Raw genomic sequence first — 23,866 nt, 5'->3', positions numbered from 1 at the left:
GTAACTGGATGGATATTGTGGAGTTCTGTGAAATTCCCTGAGTTTCCTCTGCTTAGTCATGGACTGTGCTGAAACACATGTCCGTAAACCAACCTGCAAGAAGTAAAACTAGATAAAATTATGATTGATGTGTAGTTTATTTTGGGGGCCTTTTCACAGTAATTAAAAGAACAAAAAAATACAGCAGAGAGAAGACTGCAGAATGGGGAATGGTGTGAGTCAGACCCAAAAATCACATATCTTGCATGAACACATACGTACAGCGACTCAATGTGTAGGTGCATGTGCTCTAACTGCAAGGCCATGACATTCTTTGAGTTAGATTCAGCATGTTTGTGTGCACATACTTTTGGAAAGGTTTTTGCTAATACCACATCAAACCACACGGCAAGAGTCAAATTACTTCCCTTTACTTCCTAATCTGTCAGTTATTCTCTGCTCCTTTATATCATAAAAATACATTCAAGCTAAATCTTTAATCAGCAATATTCATGTGTTGATATGTGGATTCTGTTTTTGAGAAAGTAATAAAGATGCATGCACAATTGCAATGACAATGTTACATTTATTATTAAAGGTAAATGTCATATCATAATATGATTACAAAATAGCTCTATTAAAAAACAAAAACGATTAATTGTCGCAGTTTTCTGCCTGTTCTGCTGCTACACTGATGAGGAACAAAGTTTTTTTTTTTTTCATTCTAAATTACTATGGCCTGCTAGATCCAGTTCCGATAAAAAGTAAATACAATCATTGCCAATTTTGCAAATAAATTGTTTACCAAGCAGTGTTGGCTTGCAATTCACCAATGTTCATCCAGCTATAAGAACTACTTAACCAAAGAATTGAACAAAGGTGTCAGTGTACTCGGAAATCAACAAACTCTTTTGAATGCCAAATATTCTAATGTTAAAACAGCAAATCTGTTTCAAAGCAAAAATATCAAGCTACAAATTCAGAAAGTTTCATTAACAAGACTTTGAGAGTACACTCTAAAAAATGCTGGGTTGTTTTAACCCAACTTTGGGTCAAATATGGACTAACCCAGCCGTTGGGTTAAATTTTTACATTACATTTTTAACCCAACATTTCGGGTTTGTCCATATTTGACCCAAAATTGGGTTAAAACAACCCAGCATTTTTTAGAGTGTAGAAATCCTTTTCTCTTCAACATGAGCTGCGGTTTACTACAGTTTTATACAAGGCCAGATGGGCACAGACCATCAATAAAGATAATTCACAGACAGCACATTATTTCCAGCTGGACACAGGCTGCACTGAGCAACAAAACTAAACTGAGTAAAGAAGTTTGGTCTAAAAGGAACTGCAATACTCTGATGCACCAAAAATGAAAGCAAAATCATCATAACTTTCAGATATCATATATCCATAAATTCCTTTATTTTTCCTATATTTAGTAGCACTTTTGCTGAACCAAGACACCTAGATGACTTTGTAACTGAGACTGAGGTTCAAAACGGCACCAGCTGTCCTCAGGGAGACCCTAGGATTGTAAGCAAAGGGTCTACAAGACAGAATGTTCATCGCAGCTGATCAACTGATTGTGCTGGTTTCCCAGCTCTCTCTCTCTCTTTAATTTCTGTGAGAAGACTAAATCAGATGAAATGGATTTTCAGAGATGGCTGGCAGCTGTGCACACCATGTGCAAAACACATTTCTAAAATCCTCCTTTCACCATAATCTTTTCCCTTTTCTCTCTCTGGACAGTTTGAGGGGTAAATCTGTTTTGAATTTGACTTTTTAAGATTCTTCCTGTGGTGTTGAAGCCTAAAGACAAAAACGCTGGCACTAAAAAATCTGCACATCCAATATAAACAAAAAATATGCATATACTGAGTCAGGATTACAAGTTATGATGAGAGCAAAAGCTGTGGTCGCATGCTGTGTCCAGATTTCTGGCTATAGCTAAAACTGTGGCCATTTCAGCAAATATATGTTGCATATTATGTTATAAATACAATAAATCAATGACACCACTTATGCTATATAAATAAAAACTGGTGTTATGATAAACAAGTTCTTGTTTTGTCTTTGTTTTCCTCCATCAAAAATAACGTACAACCAGGCATTTATTTACCTGTTTCCTGTTTACATCTTGGAATGGGGTTTTGCTACATGAACAAGAATCACTTTTATACCCACTATTTAACAGACTAAAAATCTGGAATAAAAACCCCTGTGTTAAAGTCCTTGGCCCTAAATGGTCCAAGTGCTTACTATGTATCAAATCCCCCGATCCAGCTGCCAGCAGCAGCCACAGTTTAACCCTCCCTTGTTGCTTCATTGACTCACCAATCTATCTGAACAATAAACTCGATTGAAATCTCACTGGGTGTCCTGTACAGACAGCTGCTGTTTTAAAATTCTGAACTTAGTAACCATGACTACAATGCCGCAATGACTAATGCCTCATAATGCATACAGTATTCAGGGATGGAAATGTAGTGAAACAGGGTGTGATGGAACTTTTAGAATATACTGCAGAACTTAAGTCCTGAAAATGTGCCTTTGAAAAAGACAGTGTGCTTGAAAATCATACTCATTTTTTCCATGAACTATATGTACTGAGACTGGAAATTAGAATTTCCATGATTAAAATGAATCATGCCTAATGTTTGTTTGGGAAGCATCACAATCGTTAGGCATAACATTTCCCTCAACTCATGTCCTGCTCAAACGGAAAAGTTTTTGTGTAAACTGAGAGAGTAATGAGGAAAGAGCGTAGTACAAGAAATAAACTACATTGGAGGAGTTGTCTTAATACTGAAGGAATACAAATTTATTATGTTTCATAAAGGTTTAAGAGTAGTTTTAACTGAGAAAGTGCACACTCTGACTATAACCTTTGGTCACTTCTCTGGTACAGCTGGGCCTTTTGTCTCTATGATATAAGGTCCCGTTCTTCGTGATCCCATGTTTCATACTTTAGTTAGTGTGTATGTTGTTGTTAGAGTATAAATACTATCTGTAAAATTTTAAAGCTCAAAGTTCAATGCCAAGCAAGATATTTTATTTAACTGAAGTAGCCTACATCGAGCGGCCCGTTTGAACTACATCCCTCTACTTCCTTCTTTAATGACGTCAGTAACAGTTTTTTTGACTAACGTCTGCCCACAGGAATGCTCCTTCAACTTGCGCACTTTTAATAACTTACTGTGTTTACTCCGCTCTTACGGTGATTTTCTGAAGTAAAACTGATGCTTTGTGTGATGTACAATAAACTTTATTAAACTCCTCAGTATGTTTGATCATCATTCAGACCTGGTCCAAAACCGCAGACTTGTAGGCTATTAATGAATAATGGATACATACAAGCAGATGACAAATACGGTATAATAACTGTAATTAAACTAAACCATACCTGTTCCACTCTGACTCTGTAGGCATTAGATTGTCCAACTCGAAATGAACACCTTTACTGAGACGGTACATGCTAGTGCTACTATTATTTTTTTTTGTGTGTGTGTTCTTTATATTGAGGACAAGATGGATGTTTATAAGTTAAATGGTTCTGTATGTTTACTAATCCGGAAAACTCCATCAGCAAACATCCTCTCAAATAAAGTTACATGAGCTAATTTGGTTCAGTAAGGAATTTTGCTAATTCCCTGTGTTTTGTCTAACTAATAGGCGTCACTTTCTTGTCTGTGCCAAGTAAACCAAATACATTTCCTGCTTTAACATCCTAACACAGAATTCATTTCATGTGATGCAAGATTGTGTCTTAAAGACAGTACATTCGGATAGTACGGATGTGATGTAATGTATAAAAATACAAAATCGAAGGAAGAGGCTTTGTAACTTAGCCAGAGTAGTCTACATGCCATATTCAATGTCATAGTTGATTAAAATATTACCAAAAATGTGATGGATAGACATAGTCATTTGAATGGGTTATACAACACACACAAAATAAAATAATAATAATAAAAAAAAATCCAGAGGAAATAATGGGTTATGAAGATTAGATGGAACCTTAAAACAATAAAAACCCATTGAATAAACTTGTCTATCCCACAAAGCATCCCTGCCATTTATGTAGAATGAAAAATGCCAACAACCCTGAATAAGGACCACTGCAACACATTTCAGAAACCATAACAGATGTTATTTCTTTTATGCACAGCAGAGGGGGCTGTTCTTGCTAACAACCTCTTCCAGAGCCACATTCTGCAAACAGAATGTTAAAATTTTCATTATATAAAATTATATATTTTATTTAAATTCTTAGCTTAAAACAACATGTACCTTGGCATCTATGTGTTTATATCCATTTATCTGATAAAAATAATTACTATGATTTAACACTTCTGCATTTTACCATGTCAATCTAGGGCCTATAGATTGCATAAATCTTAAAGAACATCAGTTCAACTCAATCTTGGAAATATAAAAAGTATCCACTTTTATATCGCTCAGTATATTCAAGATTTATTCTCGCAAATCAAGCCTTAGAATGTGTAGTATTTTAGAAAACCGCAGTTAGATCTTTCTAATTGTAGTTGTGGCTTGGGATTTGTCATTTTCCCAGTCATGAATAGAAGCCCCTGTATAAAGAAAATGCAAACGGTTAAACCATTTTACATGCATTGCAAAAGAATCTAACTTGGGCAAACTTAATCAGAGTCACCAGGCTAGAAAGATTTTTTTTGTTTTGTTTTGTTTTTTTTCGTTGAAATTATGTCATGCCATGGGAACTTTTTCTGGTCAGGCAAAAGCAATAACTTTTCAACCTTGCTTTGAATGGAAACAGTGTAAATTAAAAATGGATGAACCATATCATTTTAACCACTACTGAGGTGTCTATTAGATGAATAATTATACAAATCTTCATGTTCATGCGTTCACATCTTAACAATGAATCTGCTATAATTTTAATATACAAAATAATTTTGTGACGGGTGCGTTGCTCACATTAATTCTATCATGATTTAAATTGTTTATTTTTAAGTTTAATTTAGTAGCTATGGTTTGTTACTTTATTTCCCTTAGCATTATAAATAAACACAGGACAAGGTTACGAGTTAAACAGTTTATTAAAGTTTGAATGTATGGAACGGTGCACACTACTTAGGCTAGATTCTCTCTTTACTGTTTGACTTTACCTGAGTCCTCCTGGATTCCATTGGTCCATGGAATGAACGGCCGCATTCCATATGAGGGCCAACAAAGGAAGTGGCGGGGCTTCAGCCTCCACCTTTGAGCTGTTCCAGAGGAAATTGGACTGTACCATCTTGATCCGATGAGGAGGGGGATTCCTTTTTATTATTAGTAACATCATGGTCTGCTGACCTTAGTGGTTTTTGTTTGTTATTTTGTTTACCAGGGGAGCTTTGTTTATTTGTTTATTTGTTTATTTGGGCGGTTTAATTTTTGTTTGTTTCAGTTAACTTCCATCTTAAGTCTTTGATTTGTATAAGCTTTATTTTGAAAATTACTTTCATTGGATCTGCCCCTGAAAGTAATTATTATTTAGAAGAAATAAATCTTCTTATCTGTTCATGACCTGTCCTGCCTGTTCTTGGCCACGCCCTTACAAATTTATAAATCATTTCAATAAAAAAATTATCAGACTCAAATAGCAATAACAACACAATGTATACAAATACAATACATCAATAACAGCAAGTATGCTATATAAATGACAACTGGTTATGATAAACAAGTTCTTGCTTTTTTTCTCCATCAAAGATATCGTACAACCAGGCCTTTGTTTACCTGTTTGCTGTTTACATCTTAAAATAGGTTTTAGCTACATGAACACGACCCCCCCCCCCCCACACACACACACTCTGTATACCTGCAAATCAGAAGGGAAAGCTTTCAGTTTGTGATGTAACCATGAATACTTGTATGACAAGTATGCTAAAAACAAACTTTGAAACACAAGTTTGAAACCTGTGACCATTATGCTGATTTTAGCTTTAACAACGTCTGAGGCATTAGCTGACGCTAATTTTAAAAGATTAAATCAGATGTCGTTTCAAAGAAAACTCTGAGGTCTGAGGTGGGGTTTAAATATTTAACTGGCCCTTCCCAACCCCAGCTAATTGGACATGTGATAAACACAGCAGTTTGATTTTCTGCCTGAAACTGGTCATCTCCAATCCAACTGGACTACTACATGCTGCTGAATCAAGTTCAGGTAATTTATTTATATATATAGTTGTTGTCAGGCCATATAAAGACACAATCTGTATAAAGGTCCTGTGTATACTTTATAAGTGTAAAATGATTACAGTTATTTTGTAAATGGCATAGTGTTGATGATTTTGCAACATTCCTCTAAATCCTTAAGTGTCTTGAAGCAAAGCTTGCCTTAGCTATGTTTCAGGTAGTCTTCTTCTGTTATATGAAGGAAATACCATGCCTAGAGGGCTGCAGCATTATTTCTTATATTGCTTAACAATAAACCAGTTTTCCGTTGTATAAAGACCTTAAGGGCAAGCAGTAGGATAAAAGAGCCTAAGCGCAGATGTTTAGTGGAATGGCAGATACAATGTGAACCCATTCCAATAAATAAAATAATATAATTTTGGTTTGTAAAATGTTACAAAATTATTCTACATCACCTGTACATTTTTTAAAACATGTTAATCATTTACCTAAAAATTATGTAATGCAATAGACTAGATGATAATAATATATTTTTCCACAATATGTGTATAAAACTGTGCTTTTTACACAAAATGTCAACAACCCCAACCATTTAATTTAGCAGAATGGCAAGTCAGGTGAGAACTCCTTGTTGCTTTAATGTCATGAACTACTCAGGAAAGGCAGAGAACTTGAAAACAGTATAACTTATAGAGCACTGCTGATTAGTTGCCCATTTTGCAGTTGAGAAAGAATTAATGCTTCTTTGAATAAACATTGTTTAACTGAGTATTTTCAACTCATCGTTGTAAAGGGAAGATGTTAACATGATGTCAAAAACATAATTTTCAGCTGCTCACTAATCACATGGCTACATTAAATTACTGATTCTAATAGGCTGATTTGTTTATACCATTAAACAAATTGATGTTGTTGTTTTTTAGGAGAACTAAAAACATCCCTTTATCTGCAAATAGACAGTGTCTGTCACTCATGTTTGACCCACAATCTGCACATTAGTATTAAAGGTTAAACAGCCAAAGAAATAAAAAATAAATAATACAATAATAATAATAATAATAATACAAAAGGTAAAGTAAACATTTTACTTTTTAAGTTTAAAAACTGTTTTAAGTAGATTAAGCCCAAGGATGAATGGATGACAGTCCAATAACAGAATGAAAAATGCAACATAACCATTTAGTTAAAAAATAAGCTCAATCCCAAAAATTGTTGTATAATGGCAATTTCAGTAAATTACTTGTTTAAACTAGCTGGGTGCTATCTTGCAACTAATGAGGCCAGATATTTGTTCTGTCTCTGAAATCTCTACATGTTTGGTAACAAAGTGGCACTGTGGTTCACTGACTTCCTCATTCTACCAGATGAGATTCAATATGATGCCCACCAGCAGCAATGGGAAGAATTTGGATCTGTCCAGGCTAACAGATGATGAAGCCAAGCATGTTTGGCAGGTTATCCAGAGAGACTTTCACCTGCGACAGAAAGAAGAGGACAGACTAGGGTGAGACACCCATAATCACATTTATATGATAATACTTGACAGCCAGTACAACCAACTGTCAATCAACTTTTACTATGCATGCTCTACTCTATCTTGGGCATTAAGAAACATAATCATTGATCTCGTCTTCAGATATTCATTGATGGTTTTCTCTGATTTTTCAATCATTGGACCCATCTGAATGGCTTACTCATAATGATGTTTTATTAAAGGTGCATTATGTAAGAATTTTGTAATAAAATATCCAAAAATCACTCGCACAGTGTGATATATTTCCTGCAGTTGCGTACTTACAATATCCCAAAAGTCTCCAAAGATTTTTTTTATTTCAGAGAAATAAGTTTTAAATAAGTGGCCATCCCCCAAAACAAATTCGTCTTTCAATGACGCAATATCCACGCTATCCTCGGTTTCCTTTCATACTGCCATAGCCATGACATAACCATGACGACAGACGTGGACAACTGCATGCATAACGTTTAACGGCACGCAGTTCTTGTTTCTTTCAAACATAGACCATGGCAAGCAGACTTTGGGACAAACAAGGAGAACTAAAATGAGGATCAATATCAGCATGGCGTTTTTTTTTTGCGTTTTTGAGATGCTGAGTTTCATGTCCGCGACTAATTTGGACTTGACAGAGCTTCACGAGTCACGACTTGACAGCTTTATCAGACAGGTGAGAAAATGTACATGAAAAAAAACAATGTTGTATAACGTTAACTCAACATGATGAAATGTTAGAATATGAGCATGTTATTCTAATGTTGATCTAGCTTACTGCTAGTTTCGCATAGCAAACTAACTAACACCTAGTATAACATTATAACTTTCAACACACATTTAAATGCCGTTTAGTGTGATTGTGTAACATTAGACCAAGTTAAGCAGCGCTGCGTTACCTGACAAGTTTCATTTGTCTAATAAACTGACCTGTGTGAGTAATCCAGCACTTGCGGGTAGTTCGGTATAATTAATTGTCCTTATTCCTTTATATTCGTGGGACTCGCGTGTGATATCTGTCTCTTTAGCAATCGAGACCTGCTTCATACCACTGTAATGTGAAAAAACATGAATGTTTGCACTCATCCATAAACATTATTAGATCCATCAGCTTGACAGCAAGTCCCATCATTCAGCTCATCACTGAGTCATCAACTTAAGCTTTTGTTATTGTTGGAAACTACGCCCTCTTGTGGCGAAAAAAAAATACATATTGTGCATTTAACAAAGTTCGGGAGGAGCATGTTCAGATTATTAACACGGGTGGAGAGCACTCAGCAATCAATGATAAGAGGTGTATATAGATTCAGCATTCTCACCTCAATCTATTTGACAGTTTTGCAGCATCCCTCCATCACTCCTTCTCCACACTTCTAGTCCTAACCATTTACATATACGGGGAGAGTAATCTGAGTTCAGGCAAATTCCAAGCTCGGAGCCCTCCCCCAGGACAGCACGCCAAATACACATTGAACTTTACTCCCTCTAATTGTATGTAAGTGTGAATTGTGGATCTGGTAAACCTTAAGTGGTTTGCTGGTTTTTGCTTACTAAAGGTCTTCTGCAGTCTGTTCATCAGGGATTTATAATTTAACTGAATCTGTGGAATGTCTGTCATTAATTTATTTCTGCTTGAAAATATTTATATCAGGAACAGTTCCACAGCACTTAGCCTTATGTGAACCCATTTAAAATAAATCTGAAATAATTTACTGTGGATAACTTATTATGAAGAGAATATCTAAGTACTGTACAGTACGTTACTTTACCATTCATACTTTTTTTGATACATTGATGTCTATTGGTGCAATGCTCAAGTATGATTATGTTTGTGTAATGTCGACAACGAAGAAGGATATGAGTCCACTTCATCTATTCTGGAAGATCAACTGCTAGGCTTTAGCCTCTCATAGTGGGAAAAGTGTCAAACATTCACTAAAGTTCAGTTAATTGGCCTTTTTTTTAAAATCTCTTTAAGGAGTGGCTTAATGACTCAGCTAGCCAAGAAAAGGTCTTGTGAATGCAGTCATGGTTATATAACGTACATCCTATCTTGTGAGCCTTCTGTCTGGACCATAACCATCCGATTTTTTTAATCCTTTTATACAGTAATAAGGTCACGGATGTGATCCACTGTCACACTTACAGACATGTGGTACTACTTGTTCACACCACCTGCATGTCTGTCAAGTATTACATTTAGGCAATGTTGAAGAAAAAAAAAGCCATTTCTGTGACAGGCATGATATTCATTCCTGTGCTGTCTTTAATTTGTTGTGATGATTTTACTTTATATTGTTTGCTAAAAAACAGCAGAATTTTTAAGCTTTAGACTCCTCAGACACTTCATCAACAGGCTGAGCCCATGTATGTCCAAAATTCCAGCCATTTAAAAAAAAAAAGGTAATAGGATTTGTCTCAGAATATTGAATAACATCACATGACTGACATTTTTCTCTCTATTCTCTAACAGTTGGAAGGCAAAGGCTATAGCTCAAAATAGTCCTGTGGAGACTTTGTTGTAATGTGGTGATAAAACCTTGGAAATGAGATGTGGTAATGCAATGTTACATTCACTTATGCAGTGCAAGCTTCAATTTCATTGAATGTTTAAGAAAAAAAGAGCTACTGTAAGCAAATTAATTGTTTAAGGCAATTTCTGTTTCATGTTCAAGCACTATGGGGTAATTAGATCAAATTCACACATTCAAAATCAAGAACACAGTATAAAATAATGGGGTGAAATATGCATGGGGAATTATTATTATTATTTTTTATTACAATTTTTCAATTGAGAGAAGAAAAAATTTACAATTTTTCTTCTCTAATCTTTACTAGATTCAAGTGAATTTGAATATGAATTGATTATGCTGTAATGTAATATATTTAACTTACATGTGGACTTGTGCTGAAGTGCTTTTAACTTTTGCCAAATAAAAGTTGAAAGAGCCACAGGCACATAAGCATTCAACATGTGGAGGAAAGCTAGCTGCTTTCTTCTTAAGAAGAGCAGCTTTAGCAGAAATTACTTAAATATCCAATTTTTAATGCTACACAGCTGTGATACAGAGAGGTCATTGTGCTAGAAGGCCATCACTTTGGCTATAAAGCTTGAGAAACTGGCACATTAAGAATGGAGGTTTTTAAAAGACTAGAGACCACTGGATAGAATGTGGAGCCATTTCTCTCTCTCTCTCTCTCTCTCTCTCTCTCTCTCTCTCTCTCTCTCTCTCTCTCTCTCTCTCTCTCTCTCTCTCTCTCTCTCTCTCTCTCTCTATATATATATATATATATATATATATATATATATATATACACAGTATATATATATATATATATACACTCACCGGCCACTTTATTAGGTACCCCATGCTAGTAACGGGTTGGACCCCCTTTTGCCTTCAGAACTGCCTCAATTCTTCGTGGCATAGATTCAACAAGGTGCTGGAAGCATTCCTCAGGGAGTTTGGTCCATATTGACATGATGGCATCACACAGTTGCCGCAGATTTGTCGGCTGCACATCCATGATGCGAATCTCCCGTTCCACCACATCCCAAAGATGCTCTATTGGATTGAGATCTGGTGACTGTGGAGGCCATTTGAGTACAGCGAACTCATTGTCATGTTCAAGAAACCAGTCTGAGATGATTCCAGCTTTATGACATGGCGCATTATCCTGCTGAAAGTAGCCATCAGAAGTTGGGTACATTGTGGTCATAAAGGGATGGACATGGTCAGCAACAATACTCAGGTAGGCTGTGGCGTTGCAACGATGCTCAATTGGTACCAAGGGGCCCAAAGAGTGCCAAGAAAATATTCCCCACACCATGACACCACCACCACCAGCCTGAACCGTTGATACAAGGCAGGATGGATCCATGTTTTCATGTTGTAGACGCCAAATTCTGACCCTACCATCCGAATGTCGCAGCAGAAATCGAGACTCATCAGACCAGGCAACGTTTTTCCAATCTTCTATTGTCCAATTTCGATGAGCTTGTGCAAATTGTAGCCTCAGTTTCCTGTTCTTAGCTGAAAGGAGTGGCACCCGGTGTGGTCTTCTGCTGCTGTAGCCCATCTGCCTCAAAGTTCGACGTACTGTGCGTTCAGAGATGCTCTTCTGCCCACCTTGGTTGTAACGGGTGGTTATTTGAGTCACTGTTGCCCTTCGGTCAGCTCGAACCAGTCTGGCCATTCGCCTCTGACCTCTGGCATCAACAAGGCATTTCCGCCCACAGAACTGCCGCTCACTGGATGTTTTTTCTTTTTCGGACCATTCTCTGTAAACCCTAGAGATGGTTGTGCGTGAAAATCCCAGTAGATTAGCAGTTTCTGAAATACTCAGACCAGCCCTTCTGGCACCAACAATCATGCCACGTTCAAAGTCACTCAAATCACCTTTCTTCCCCATAGTGATGCTCGGTTTGAACTGCAGGAGATTGTCTTGACCATGTCTACATGCCTAAATGCACTGAGTTGCCGCCATGTGATTGGCTGCTTAGAAATTAAGTGTTAACGAGCAGTTGGACAGGTGTACCTAATAAAGTGGCTGGTGAGTGTATATATATATATATATACTTGTGCTGATAATCTAAAGCAATCTGGGTCTCAAAAGAAATTAGATCAGAATTAATCATATTTTGAAAATGGGTTGTTTAAAAGGGGAAAAAAGATATTGAAATCGGATTTATAATCTATAGTCTTGGTCTCTGATTAAAACTTTCAAAACGTTTTGTGCTAAATATTTAGTAAGATTGGGATACCTTGACAAAAAAGAATGAAAAAAAAAATATTATATTGAAGGCCAATTCAGAGAGGATTTTAAGAACAAAATGTAATAAAACATCAAAATTGGTCAAATAAAACAACATTTGTATCCTGTATATAGTTTGTAAATTTTTTTACACTTGATTTTGTTATAAAGTGATAAAGTCCATTGACATTATTAAAGTGTGAAGTGAGCAACCTGTCTGACAAATGTACGTCTTCTTTCCAACTAACAAAAATAAGTTGTCAGAACGTTTTGCTAATATTCCCATTATGTTAGGAAAACATTATTTCGGAATGTTTTTTAAACATTGAAAACGTCCAGTTTTTTTAATGTATCAAGAATTGAAAACGTTCAGTATTTTAATGTATCAAAAATGTTTTTTTTCTTGGTTATTGTGAACGTTAAAGGTGCAATGTGTAAAAAAGTTGAGTAACAGAAATGCAATATCTATGTTTTCAGTGGTGTATAAAGAACTTACTTAATAAACCGTAATGTTTTTATTACCTTAGAATAAGACATTTATATCTCCATAACCGCGGGAATCCCCTTCTATGAAGGTCGCCATATTGTGACGTCATCGAATCATGTAATAATGTTATAATAATTTAGGACATAACATATCACTGGCGCATTTCATATTTAAAACATGTAAATTTACTTTGTCAATTTCAGTTAGGCTACGTTATGCTTTGGACAAGACCACAACTCTGTTTTACTAACCACAATGAAAAGAATCAGCATGTAAGCCAGTGTATCTCTTTGTATGCAGGGAACTGAAGACCAAAATATTGAAAGAGGATACAAAGAGAGAGCTGCTGGAATATCAGCCTAAACTCAGTGATTCCCTCTGCATCCGCTGTCTGCAGCCCTTCAAATTCCTTGTCAACAGCAAACGCCAGTGTCTGGACTGCAAACTATTTGTCTGCAAGTCTTGCAGCCGTTTTAACAAGAAGGACCACGGTTGGGTGTGTGATCCATGCCATATGTCCAGGTGAGCACCTGACAGACACATACCTGTGGTTTCTGATTTGTATCCTTATATCAACGGAGCAACACATATAATATAAAACACAATCATTATGAATACATACGAAAAAAAAAAACAATGTAAATTTTCACATTCAATAGTGGGACGGTTTATGTACTGTAAGAATGGGTTTTTAAACGATTCTGCTTCATGAATAAGGCCCACATTATACTGTTTTACATATTGTTTGAATGCTTAAATCATGACTCATCTTCACCAGTTCAGCTTGCACTTAACTAAACCACAACCATTTAAAAAAAATATCACTTCTTGTAAATAAACTTTATAAAAAAAATAAAAAAAAAAGTTTCTGCATTTTTCACTTATGCTGTGTATACTACTCTAGTGAACTCCTATTCACTAGAATGATAAACAAATGTGGAGTTGTGAATATTGTTGGCCAGTGTTGGTGGGTTATGGGGATGGTAAGATTCAAGATCGGTGCATCGGCATAAAAGCTAACAATGCGATGCATCGATTTAAATAAGTGTGCATCGGATAAAAGTTGGCATTTGTATCGCGATGCATCGTTTCTAACATCTGCATCGGTAAAATAAAATATTTTTCATATATAATTATTAGTAGTTGTGCTATACTTTTACTACTTAGAAAGTGACCAATCATTTGTGACCAATATTTTATTAAGTAACTGATGCGTTCACACCGAATGCAAATAAAGCATCTGAAACTAGTGATTTCCATGTTAAGTTATTGTAAAGACGCGTTTAACGCAGTGCGATTTTATGGAACGCTAAAAGGCTCACAATGTGCCAATTTCCTACCACGTTTTGTTAAAAAAACGGTGTAAAAAGCGACATTTGAACGGCCAGGGCGCTGATTTTTACGCTGTCCAAAAGTGAAATGCCGTAAAAAGCACCGTGGAATTGTTGAAAATCGTATTGTTGGAATCTCATTTGTTCTTTCATACAATCCTCTTCTATCCCGATGATTAGGTTTAGTGGTTGACCTTTATGCTTTTGTTTGTTTTCTAAAAAAATGTATGTTTCAATACAAATTACATCCTACAAATAACCACCTCTTAAAATAGTTGTTTTCTCATGAGATCGGGTTGGATTGACTGATTTTTTTTTTTTCTTGTTTTTTTTTTATCTTTGTTCCCACAGAATCCTTAAGATTGGAACTCTGGAATGGTTCCATGAGAATGTACGCTCTCGCTTCAAGCGTTTTGGCAGTGCAAAGGTCATGAATTCACTTTTCAAGAGGCTGAACAGCGACCGTGCCTGCTCTCAAACTGACCTCAGAGGTAGCCTGTTTTAGGTCATTCCATGAGACTCGAAACCCCATTATATACTGACCCTAAACGTGGAATCATGCTCATCGAGCAATCTTGATTATCACATATGGACTTAAATCTTCAATTTAATGAACAATAATTTGCTAATCTGTGTTTGCTTATATATGCTAGGGATCCATTTTTGTTCCATAGAGCTTGGACTATCCTGAGCTGAGATATAGAAGGTTCCATAAACATTGGTAAAATACAAAATTTGTTTTGGTCCATGACACAAAGATGGTCCAATGTGGTTAAACCAAGTAAAAAGAAAACAAAGGTGGTTTTCCAATACCAATACATAGTAGAGGTAATCACCCCCCCCCCCCCCCCCCAAAAGTCACATTAAATAAAAAATGGACTGGAAATGGACTGACCCACAACTTTATCCTCTCATTGTAAATTGCAACTTGTAGGAGCCTGTTCCAACCACTCAGGGGTGCATTTCCCGAAAGCATCGTAATATATTTCGATACACTCTATTTTGATAGGAACTTTAGACATTTTACTAACTATAAGTAACTTTTCACCTACATGTCAACTAACTGTCATTAGAGTATAGGCTGTAGTAGACTGTCAGTAGACTGTTAGGTTAGGGTTAAGTGTTAGGGTACAGGTTAGGAGAACTTGAAGTTGCTAAGTTTCTTATAGTCAGTAGAATATCTGTTGGGGGACCAACAAAATAAAGTGTTAGCAGATATTAAGCAGACAATCTACTGATACTCTAATGATAGTTAGTTGAATGTCTAAAGTGGACTATCAAAATAAAGTGTTACTAAACTATAGGTTTAGAACGTAATTTAGTTATTACAAAATGAGATTTGATTCTTGCTGTGTCATCTGTTAATGGAAAACAATTTTTGAAGCAATGTCTGACAGATGACTTACAGCAGGAACACTGAAGGCAGAGCTTAGAGGAGAGAGGCCCTCATAACTTTGAGGGATTTAGTGAGGGATCCAGAGTGAAAGAGAGAGAGAGAGAGAGAATTGGCTGGACCGAATCATCCATGTGATTTACTTTACACAGTCACATGTCTTTTTCTCAGTGCCTGGACTCGAGTGTCTCTCTTTTATCCAATTTTCAAGGTCTATCTGTCCTGAATACAGAGCTCAATGAGAGAACATTGCTGTTTGTGTGAGATGAGTTTAACAATGTTCCATGCAAATGTTACAAAAAGATGGTCCAATTACATAATGTACATAATATTTAAGGGTGGGTCACACTGGTGAATAAATGCCCAACACTACAGTATACTTGCTGTTTGAAATGAAATGTAGGCTAAATGTTGTGTTCTCACTACCCCAAAAACAACAACATGGTTGTCATACTGATCTGGCAAAATCCCAATAGTCATTGATATTTGGTGTTTGGTAACTAGTGTAGTGTGACTGTGGCAGTGTGAACTAGCATAAGTTGAAGCCACTGTTTAATTCCTGTTTTGCTTTCTGTACCCTGTTTTGTTCTGTAACAGCTCATTTTCTTTCTCTTGTCTCTCTAACCCCACACCCCATCACATAGAGCCTCGAGACGATGACACGCACAGCATGCCTGAAGTTCACAGTGAGTTAAAAAAAATCCTCTCTCTTTGTGATATAAACATAGGAAGTTGAACGCTGATGTCATGCAAGAATCTAAAGTAATCAGTGAATGTCTTTCATCTGTGCAAACAATGCAGCAGCCATCTGCTCTCACATTATCTTTGATTTAATAAGTCAGGAAACATGGAGGAAAAAAGTTTGGAAGAAAAACACCGTAAATAGCCATGAAAAGAACTGAACACAGAAGCACTGGCTCTTTTACAGGGATTAACAATTCGCATATTTTATGCTGTCCAGGACAAGCCAGTTGTTCAGATTTGTAAATATTGTGAATATTTTCTCTGGTGCCATGCCACACACAAATTATATACATTTGTATATATCAGAGAAAAAAAAAATGTATGTGTCGCATTTTCTTTAACAGAAAAAAATATATATACAATAAAATGTAAAATAGATGTATTATTTGTAAAAAAAAAAAATAATAATAATAGCTGTAAGTAAACAATAGTTTTGAACAACTTGTCAATCACTACAGTGTTTCTTGCCGATGTATATAAGGTTTCATATTTATTACTCTTGTCATCCACACAGCTGGCTCTCTGTTTAACCAGGAAGATGAGCAATCTGAGAGGGCTGAGAGACGCCACTTCAGCCTGGTACTGTACCATACCTTAAACATCAGAAACTGGTGTTATTAGAGCACACGGAAAGCCAGAGGCATGACCAGTGCGCATTAAAGCGTCTTGGCAGTTCTTTAAGTTAAAAAGTAGTCCAAGATCGCCCTCTGCTGCTCAAATCTTATTTTAGTTTTAACAGGTTAATTTAGTTTAGAATTTGAATATGGCCTAAATTTTCCCTTGTTCTCATTATATGATTTTGACCCCTCATGTTGTCACCTGGAGGTGGTTTTGTAATTCAACAGACAGAAAAAAAGCAGTTTGAAGGTCATGCTCAATCTTTGTCTAAATCTTAATCTCTTTGTTTAGTTTTATGGGCCTTTGGGACAGGAAAGTAAAGAGAGAACAGAATGTGGGCATGACGCAAGCCAGATCTGAACCTGCATGTGCTCATTCACCTACTCTGCCAGACAGTGAAACCTTTTGTATAACCCTTCTGTACTAATCTAGTACAGGCATTGCTTATTGAGATTCTGTAGATCGGCCTGTGTTTAAGATAGAAGGATAGATGGATGGATGGATGGATGGATGGATGGATGGATGGATGAATGAACTATTACTGTTTTTATGGTTGAGTTAAAACCAAAAACAAACTATTTTCTTTCTCCCTTAAGATGAGAAAAGGCAGACGGCTGCTTCCTGTTGATCCTCTTGAATTCAATATCGGCTATGATAACTCCACTTATTCCCAGCCTCCCATACTTATGGTTCGTATGTTCTGTTCTTATAAGCAAATATTGTGAACATAATACAGCAAACACTGAAATATATACTGAAGTGTATTCAGTGTATTCACTTGTTGAGACAAAAAGTACCTTAAATTGCAGTGCTAGCTGCTTTGAATTTTAGATCGGCGAATAAAGAATAAACAGTGGTGTGAAAAATGTGTAATTTATTGTGCTAAACAAATGCTGTAGTGCACCTGCTGAGCATTTTCTGACTGTTAACAGTGATAAGACTGTGTGTTTAAATCTTGATTGTTTCCTCATTGAAGCATATCATCACAAAATTAGTCAAGCCAAGTTTAAAGGGGTTTGTTTCCTTTTTATTTCAGTACAGACTCTTACTGAATTAGTATACTAGACAGTATATTTAGTTAAAATATTACATTTTATTTAATTTGGTAAAATATGTAAACATTTTATACACATGATTTCAGGTCAGGTCAGTGCTATGTGTGACCATATCCTTTTTAATAATTTCTTAAATATTTTTTTTTATTATTATTTAATCATTTATTATCGTATTTTTTTAAAATTATTTCTAAAGTATTCAGGTAGCCAAGAGAAAGTAACCCAGAGTAAGGACTCAGAAGACAACTGGTCCACAACCTTTAAGCAGATCCTGGAGAATGGAACTCATGGCAGAGGTGATGAGATGAAGGACATATTGCAAATCAGCCAGAAAAGTCTGGACAAACCCTCTCATTTTGGTAAGATGTGCGGTCCGTTTCAATTTCCCTTACAGATTTCTGAGGATTTACATTTTTTACTTTTACAGGATCTACAAGAAGACTTTGAGGAGATGAATGGGTTTTCCCTTCCATCCAATGTTTTTTTTTTCTCTTTCTTCTTCCTGTTAGTGAGGTTTAGGGCTACTTTGTGCTAGTTATATACAACGCATTCTCACCCCAAGGCGTCACCTTTGACCATGCTTCAATATTTGACGTTTTAGGCGCCCTTTAGCGTCACTTACATGACGCGATCCTACGGCGTCATCTAACTGACGCTAAAGGAAAGCGTCAGTTAGAGGACGCGGTTAGGTTTAGGTGTGGGGTGGGGGTAGGGTACACGCGATCCTAGGGCGTCATCTAACTGACGCTAAAGGGCGCCTAAAGCGTCAGATATTGAAGCATGTCCAAATGCTTCCCAAGGCCTCAGTTAGGTGACGCCTTGGGAGTGAGAATGGCCTGTTATATAAACCTACATGTAGGACACTGTAAACGCAATACAAAATTTTAAAAACAAATTCAGGAATTGAACAAACAGGACAAAATTCTTGCCTGGCCTGTTGGATAGACTCATAAATTCCTCTTTATTTAATTTCACTATTTACATTGGGGGAAAAAAAAAAGTGAGAAGTGTTTTGTTTGCTCTCTGTAGATGACTGCACACCATACCTAGAACACAGGATGACAAAATCTCGTTCCTTCTCCAAGATGAGCCTCTCTTCAGCTGGCAGTGCTAACTATCTCCTCCACCGTGAGCTTCCTTATAGCCTGGAAGACTCGGAGGATGATGATGAATCTGAAATGCATGTCATATACAGTCCTGCCCTACTTAGAGAGCCCTCACCAGATGAAGTTCCTCCACAGGTATTAAAAAAAAAAATCATAACAAACATTTTGGTAATAATCCAACTGTGTATCACACGAAATACGTTCTGAGGAAACTATTTTGCAAATCGCAATTACGAATCACCTGTTAAACTGATGACATTTGTTGACATTGTGTGTGACACTTTTACATCTTTGTTCAAATGCAAAGCTATAAAGACTTAACATTCATTACACTATGTGGCTTCACAGCTTTCTTTTAAATGCAACACATACAGTACATTTTGTATCTCTATGACACTAGATTTTTGAGCTCAACGAGCGTATGTCAGCAATCGAGACTCTTCTGAGCCGTTTGGAGCAGAAAATTACCTTACCAGTAATTGGGCAATCAGCGGAGCTGGTGAGTTTAAAGGTAAATTTGCACAACCAACTAGTTATTATTTTAGGTTAACGGAGTGTCTTGCCAAGACTGCATTTGTTTGATCAAAAATACAGTGAAAACAGTAATATTGTAATATTACAAACAACTGTCTTATGTTTTTTTTGTAAAAGTACATTTTCAGCGTCCATTACTCCAGTCTTCACTGTTACGTGATCCTTCAGAAACCATTTTAATATGCTGCTTTGGTGCTCTAGAAACATGTATTATTATTATTATCAATGTTGAAACCAGTTGTACAGCTTAAATATTTTTGTAGAAACCGTGATAGATTTTTTCAGGATTCTTCGATAAAAAGAATTTCAATTCATTCAATAATTTATTTGTAAGAAAGTAAAAGTCTTCACTGTCACATATGATCATCCTTGCTGAATAAAAGCATTAATTTCTTCAAAAATTACCCAAAACTGCTAGTGTACATTTATACATAGCAATTTAAAAAAAAATATTAAGAGCATCCTTTATTGGTTTCACCCACAAAGGGATAAATGTGTCATCAACATTTCTGATTAAGTCCATGAAATATAACTTAGCATCTCTGAAACACTTGTATCAAAAGGACCCTCCTGATTTTAAATCTTCAGGTAGTTCTTCCGCTCTCTCTTTAGGTTGAGCAGAAAGAGGATCTGTCTCCAGCTGACTTAGAGGAGCTTGAGCTCAGAAAAAAGCTTGATGAACTTACTGAAAATATAAGTGACAAAGGTCTATCGTCTGATGAGGAGGATGCAACGAAATCTTCAGAGGACTCTCCAAAGAAAGGGGCCCTTCACCATACTTCAGCTACGAGAAATGTCAGGCATGAGTGGCCTCTTGAGTCCATTGAGTGGGTAAGACAATGAGAACCAGTAGCACTAATAGCCTGTTAAATATGGTGTGTTTTAGTTCAGCGGTGACTTGAACCCACTCTTCTGGTCTTAATAATTTTGATATGTTTCTAATTCTATACTCCAGAAAGCAAGGCCGAATTTACAGAAATCCTTTAAAAAGCAAAGGCGAGTGAGTTCCTTTGAGTTTAGTAACACGACCAGCAGTGAACTGTTGCATCTGGAGGGTAAAGTTGCAATGGCAGCCGCCAGTGTCCAGAGCACTCAAAGCGGGGTAAACATCTACTTAAACATCTTAACATCAAAATGTACTCCAAAATGCACTCCAATTCAAACATTTCCCATATCTTGTCACAGTTGTCTGTTAAAAATCACAAATTTCTTATTTAAAGGTTACAGATATTCAGAAAAGAATCGCTGCTTTGAGTGCTGCCGGGATGACTGTGGAGACGTCCCGTAGACGGGTATGTGGAGATCCAGCTGCTCACAGAGTCACACATTCCTGTTTAGATTTGCATGACTTTGGCAGTACAGAAGCATGAAACTCTCACAGAACAGGAAATATATATATATATATATATATATATATATATATATATATATATATATATACAGTATCAGAAAGTTCAGAAAGAGGCTTAATGTAGTTTTCTGTTTTTTCCTTTTTCATTCAGGCTCCTCAGCCATCAAGGATGTTGCATGAATTTCCAAGTAGTAAGGAATTTTATACTGCATTTTCAATAACATGTAATCTGTCATTTATATGCATTTAACTCAATCATCAGTTGAAGGGATACACTTGAAGGGATAGTTTCACAAACTGATTTTTGTCCAGTTTTAGATTATTAAACAATAGACATATTGTTTAAAATGAAAACAAATAAAGATGGCTACCACAGTTCCTAATACAAATCCCAGTATTTATTAGTTTTATGTCTTGATTCCTCATAATATATTCTGAATCACACAGTGATTTTAACACATAAACTGATAGCAATCAGGTCTGCTGGAACAAATCGACTACCCATCTCCTGTGGTCATGAAAGGGCCTATGAAAAATCTTCTGTTTGGTTATAATAGGAGCTGTAATTAAATTTAATTCAAATTTAATCCTTTTTTAGAAAGCCACCAAAATCTCTTTACTGGTCAGTTTGTAATCAAAATCCACTCAGGTAAGAGACATCATAAGGAAACATGTATTGTGTACTAATAATGTTCTTTTTCTTTTTTCTGAAGGAGGCAGCAATGGAGCAAGATCTTTACGGAAGATGTTCACTATGTGACGCAAGTTAGCGTTATCTACAGATTTTTCGAGGGCCATGATAGAATACAAAATCACAGAACATAAACGCACATTAACAAAAGCTCACCCAAAGGATTATTAGGAACACATGTTCAATTTCTCATTAATGCAATTATCTAATCAACCAATCACATGGCAGTTGCTTCAATGCATTTAGGGGTGTGATCCTGGTCAAGACAATCTCCTGAACTCCAAACTGAATGTCAGAATGGGAAAGAATGATGATTTAAGCAATTTTGAGCGTGGCATGGTTGTTGGTGCCAGGCAGGCTGGTCTGAGTATTTCACAATCTGCTCAGTTACTGGGATTTTCAAGCACAACCATTTCTAGGGTTTACAACGAATGGTGTGAAAAGGGAAAGACATCCAATATGCGGCAGTCCTGTGGGCGAAAATGCCTTGTTGATGCTAGAGGTCAGAGGAGATGGGCCGACTGATTCAAGATGCTATAAGACCAACTTTGACTAAAATAACCACTCGTTACAACCGAGGTATGCAGCAAAGTATTTGTGAAGCCACAACACACACAACCTTGAGGCAGATGGGCTACAACAGCAGAAGACCCCACTGAGTATCACTCATCTCCACTACAAATAGAAAAAAGAGGCTACAATTTGCAAGAGCTCACCAAAATTGGACAGTTGAGGACTGGAAAAAATGTTGCCTGGTCTGATGAGTCTCAATTACTGTTGAGACATTCAGATGGTAGAGTCAGAATTTGGCGTAAACAGAATGAGAACATGGATTCATTGTGCCTTACTACTACTGTGCAAGCTGGTGGTGGTGGTGGTGTAATGGTGTGGGGTATGTTTTTTTGGCATACTTTAGGGCCCTTAGTGCCAATTGGGCATCGTTTGAACGCCACAACCTACTTGAGCATTGTTTCTGACCATGTCCATCCCTTTATGACCACCATGTACCCATCCCCTGGTGGCTACTTCCAGCAGGATAATGCACCATGTCACAAAGCTTGAATAATTTCAAATTGGTTTTTTGAACATGACATTGAGTTCACTGTACTAAAATGGCCCCCACAGTCACCAGATCTCAACCCAATTGAGCATCTTTGGGATGTGGTGGAACGGAGCTTTGTGCCCTGGATGTGCATCCCACAAATCTCCATCAACTGCAAGATGCTATCCTATCAATATGGGCCAACATTTCTAAAGAATGCTTTCATCAACTCAATGCCATGAATCAATGCCATGTAAAATTAAGGCAGTTCTGAAGGCGAAAGGGGGTCAAGCACAGTATGGTGTTCCTAACAATCATTTAGGTGAGTGTATTTCATAGGTTAATAAAGTCAGCTGCAAGGGCTTGTTTCTGAACTCTTAGCTAAATAATAAATAATTGATACCTGCTTCAATCTTTATTAGATGAGTGTCAGATGATTATTCCGATAAATGAGGCTCACCTTGTTTGCAGTTTATTAGAATAGAAAACATAATAGATTTTGTTTCTTTACACTTAATAACTGCTGTCGTATTGATGATGACTCAGTATTTATAATATAGTCATTATTTAATATCTTAATTCAGATTTGTATGTAGTTTCCTTTGGTACATTCTCAAAATATTATATTTGATATATTTTTAATATAACAAATGTTTCTTTTTTTCTGCTCATTAAAAAAATATATCTAAAACCATTTTCTTTTCTGTCACTTTGTCCTGTGTATTAATGAATCAAGCTCATTGATTAATTGAGCTTGATTCATTAATCAGTAATCATGTTTACAACAATTCCAACATATGCTGCATTATTCCTCAGTCTTTATATCCACATTACCACTATCTTTTGCATATTTAGGGTAAGGATGATTTGTGTGTATAAGCTGTGTAGCCTTCACCCTCCCCCAGAGGTGGTATAAATAGATGGATCAGGCTATCCAGAAGAAAATATCCTCAACCTCTGAGAACGACTCAAGAATGCTGCTTTAGAAGTTTTTACAAACTCAGCAGCTATGGCAAGACTATAAGATCACAAATCCTCCGAACAACTCCTACCTCGAAGACAAGAAACATTCATTCTTCTGCATTAAAGGATTTTTCATCTTTCATCAACA

General features: G+C 36.4%; 1 protein-coding gene across 1 annotated transcript; it reads left to right on the top strand.

Annotated features, from left to right (window-relative positions):
* Window positions 1-7,505: 7,505 nt before the first annotated feature.
* On the top strand, window positions 7,506-22,765 carry mlphb (melanophilin b). The gene is made up of 14 exons (XM_039648655.2): window positions 7,506-7,645; window positions 13,191-13,412; window positions 14,573-14,712; window positions 16,259-16,300; window positions 16,873-16,937; window positions 17,573-17,665; window positions 18,228-18,390; window positions 19,061-19,272; window positions 19,538-19,648; window positions 20,284-20,502; window positions 20,627-20,773; window positions 20,892-20,963; window positions 21,174-21,213; window positions 21,736-22,765. Exons 1-14 carry the CDS (start codon window positions 7,506-7,508, stop codon window positions 21,780-21,782), a joined length of 1,713 nt encoding a protein of 570 aa, XP_039504589.2. The 3' UTR covers window positions 21,783-22,765.
* The last annotated feature ends 1,101 nt before the right edge of the window (window positions 22,766-23,866 follow it).

The sequence above is a fragment of the Pimephales promelas genome, chromosome 7, assembly GCF_988280905.1.
Source record: "Pimephales promelas chromosome 7, fPimPro1.hap1.1, whole genome shotgun sequence".
Classification (NCBI taxonomy): domain Eukaryota; kingdom Metazoa; phylum Chordata; class Actinopteri; order Cypriniformes; family Leuciscidae; genus Pimephales; species Pimephales promelas.
This window is presented reverse-complemented; position numbering and strand designations above follow the sequence as displayed.

Coding starts and splice junctions, on each gene's coding strand:
- mlphb (XM_039648655.2), top strand. CDS start 7,506: ATGAGATTCAATATGATGCCCACCAGCAGCAATGGGAAGAATTTGGAT. Junction 7,646..13,190: donor AAAGAAGAGGACAGACTAGG/GTGAGACACCCA, acceptor CTTTGTATGCAG/GGAACTGAAGACCAAAATAT. Junction 16,301..16,872: donor CAGCATGCCTGAAGTTCACA/GTGAGTTAAAAA, acceptor TCATCCACACAG/CTGGCTCTCTGTTTAACCAG.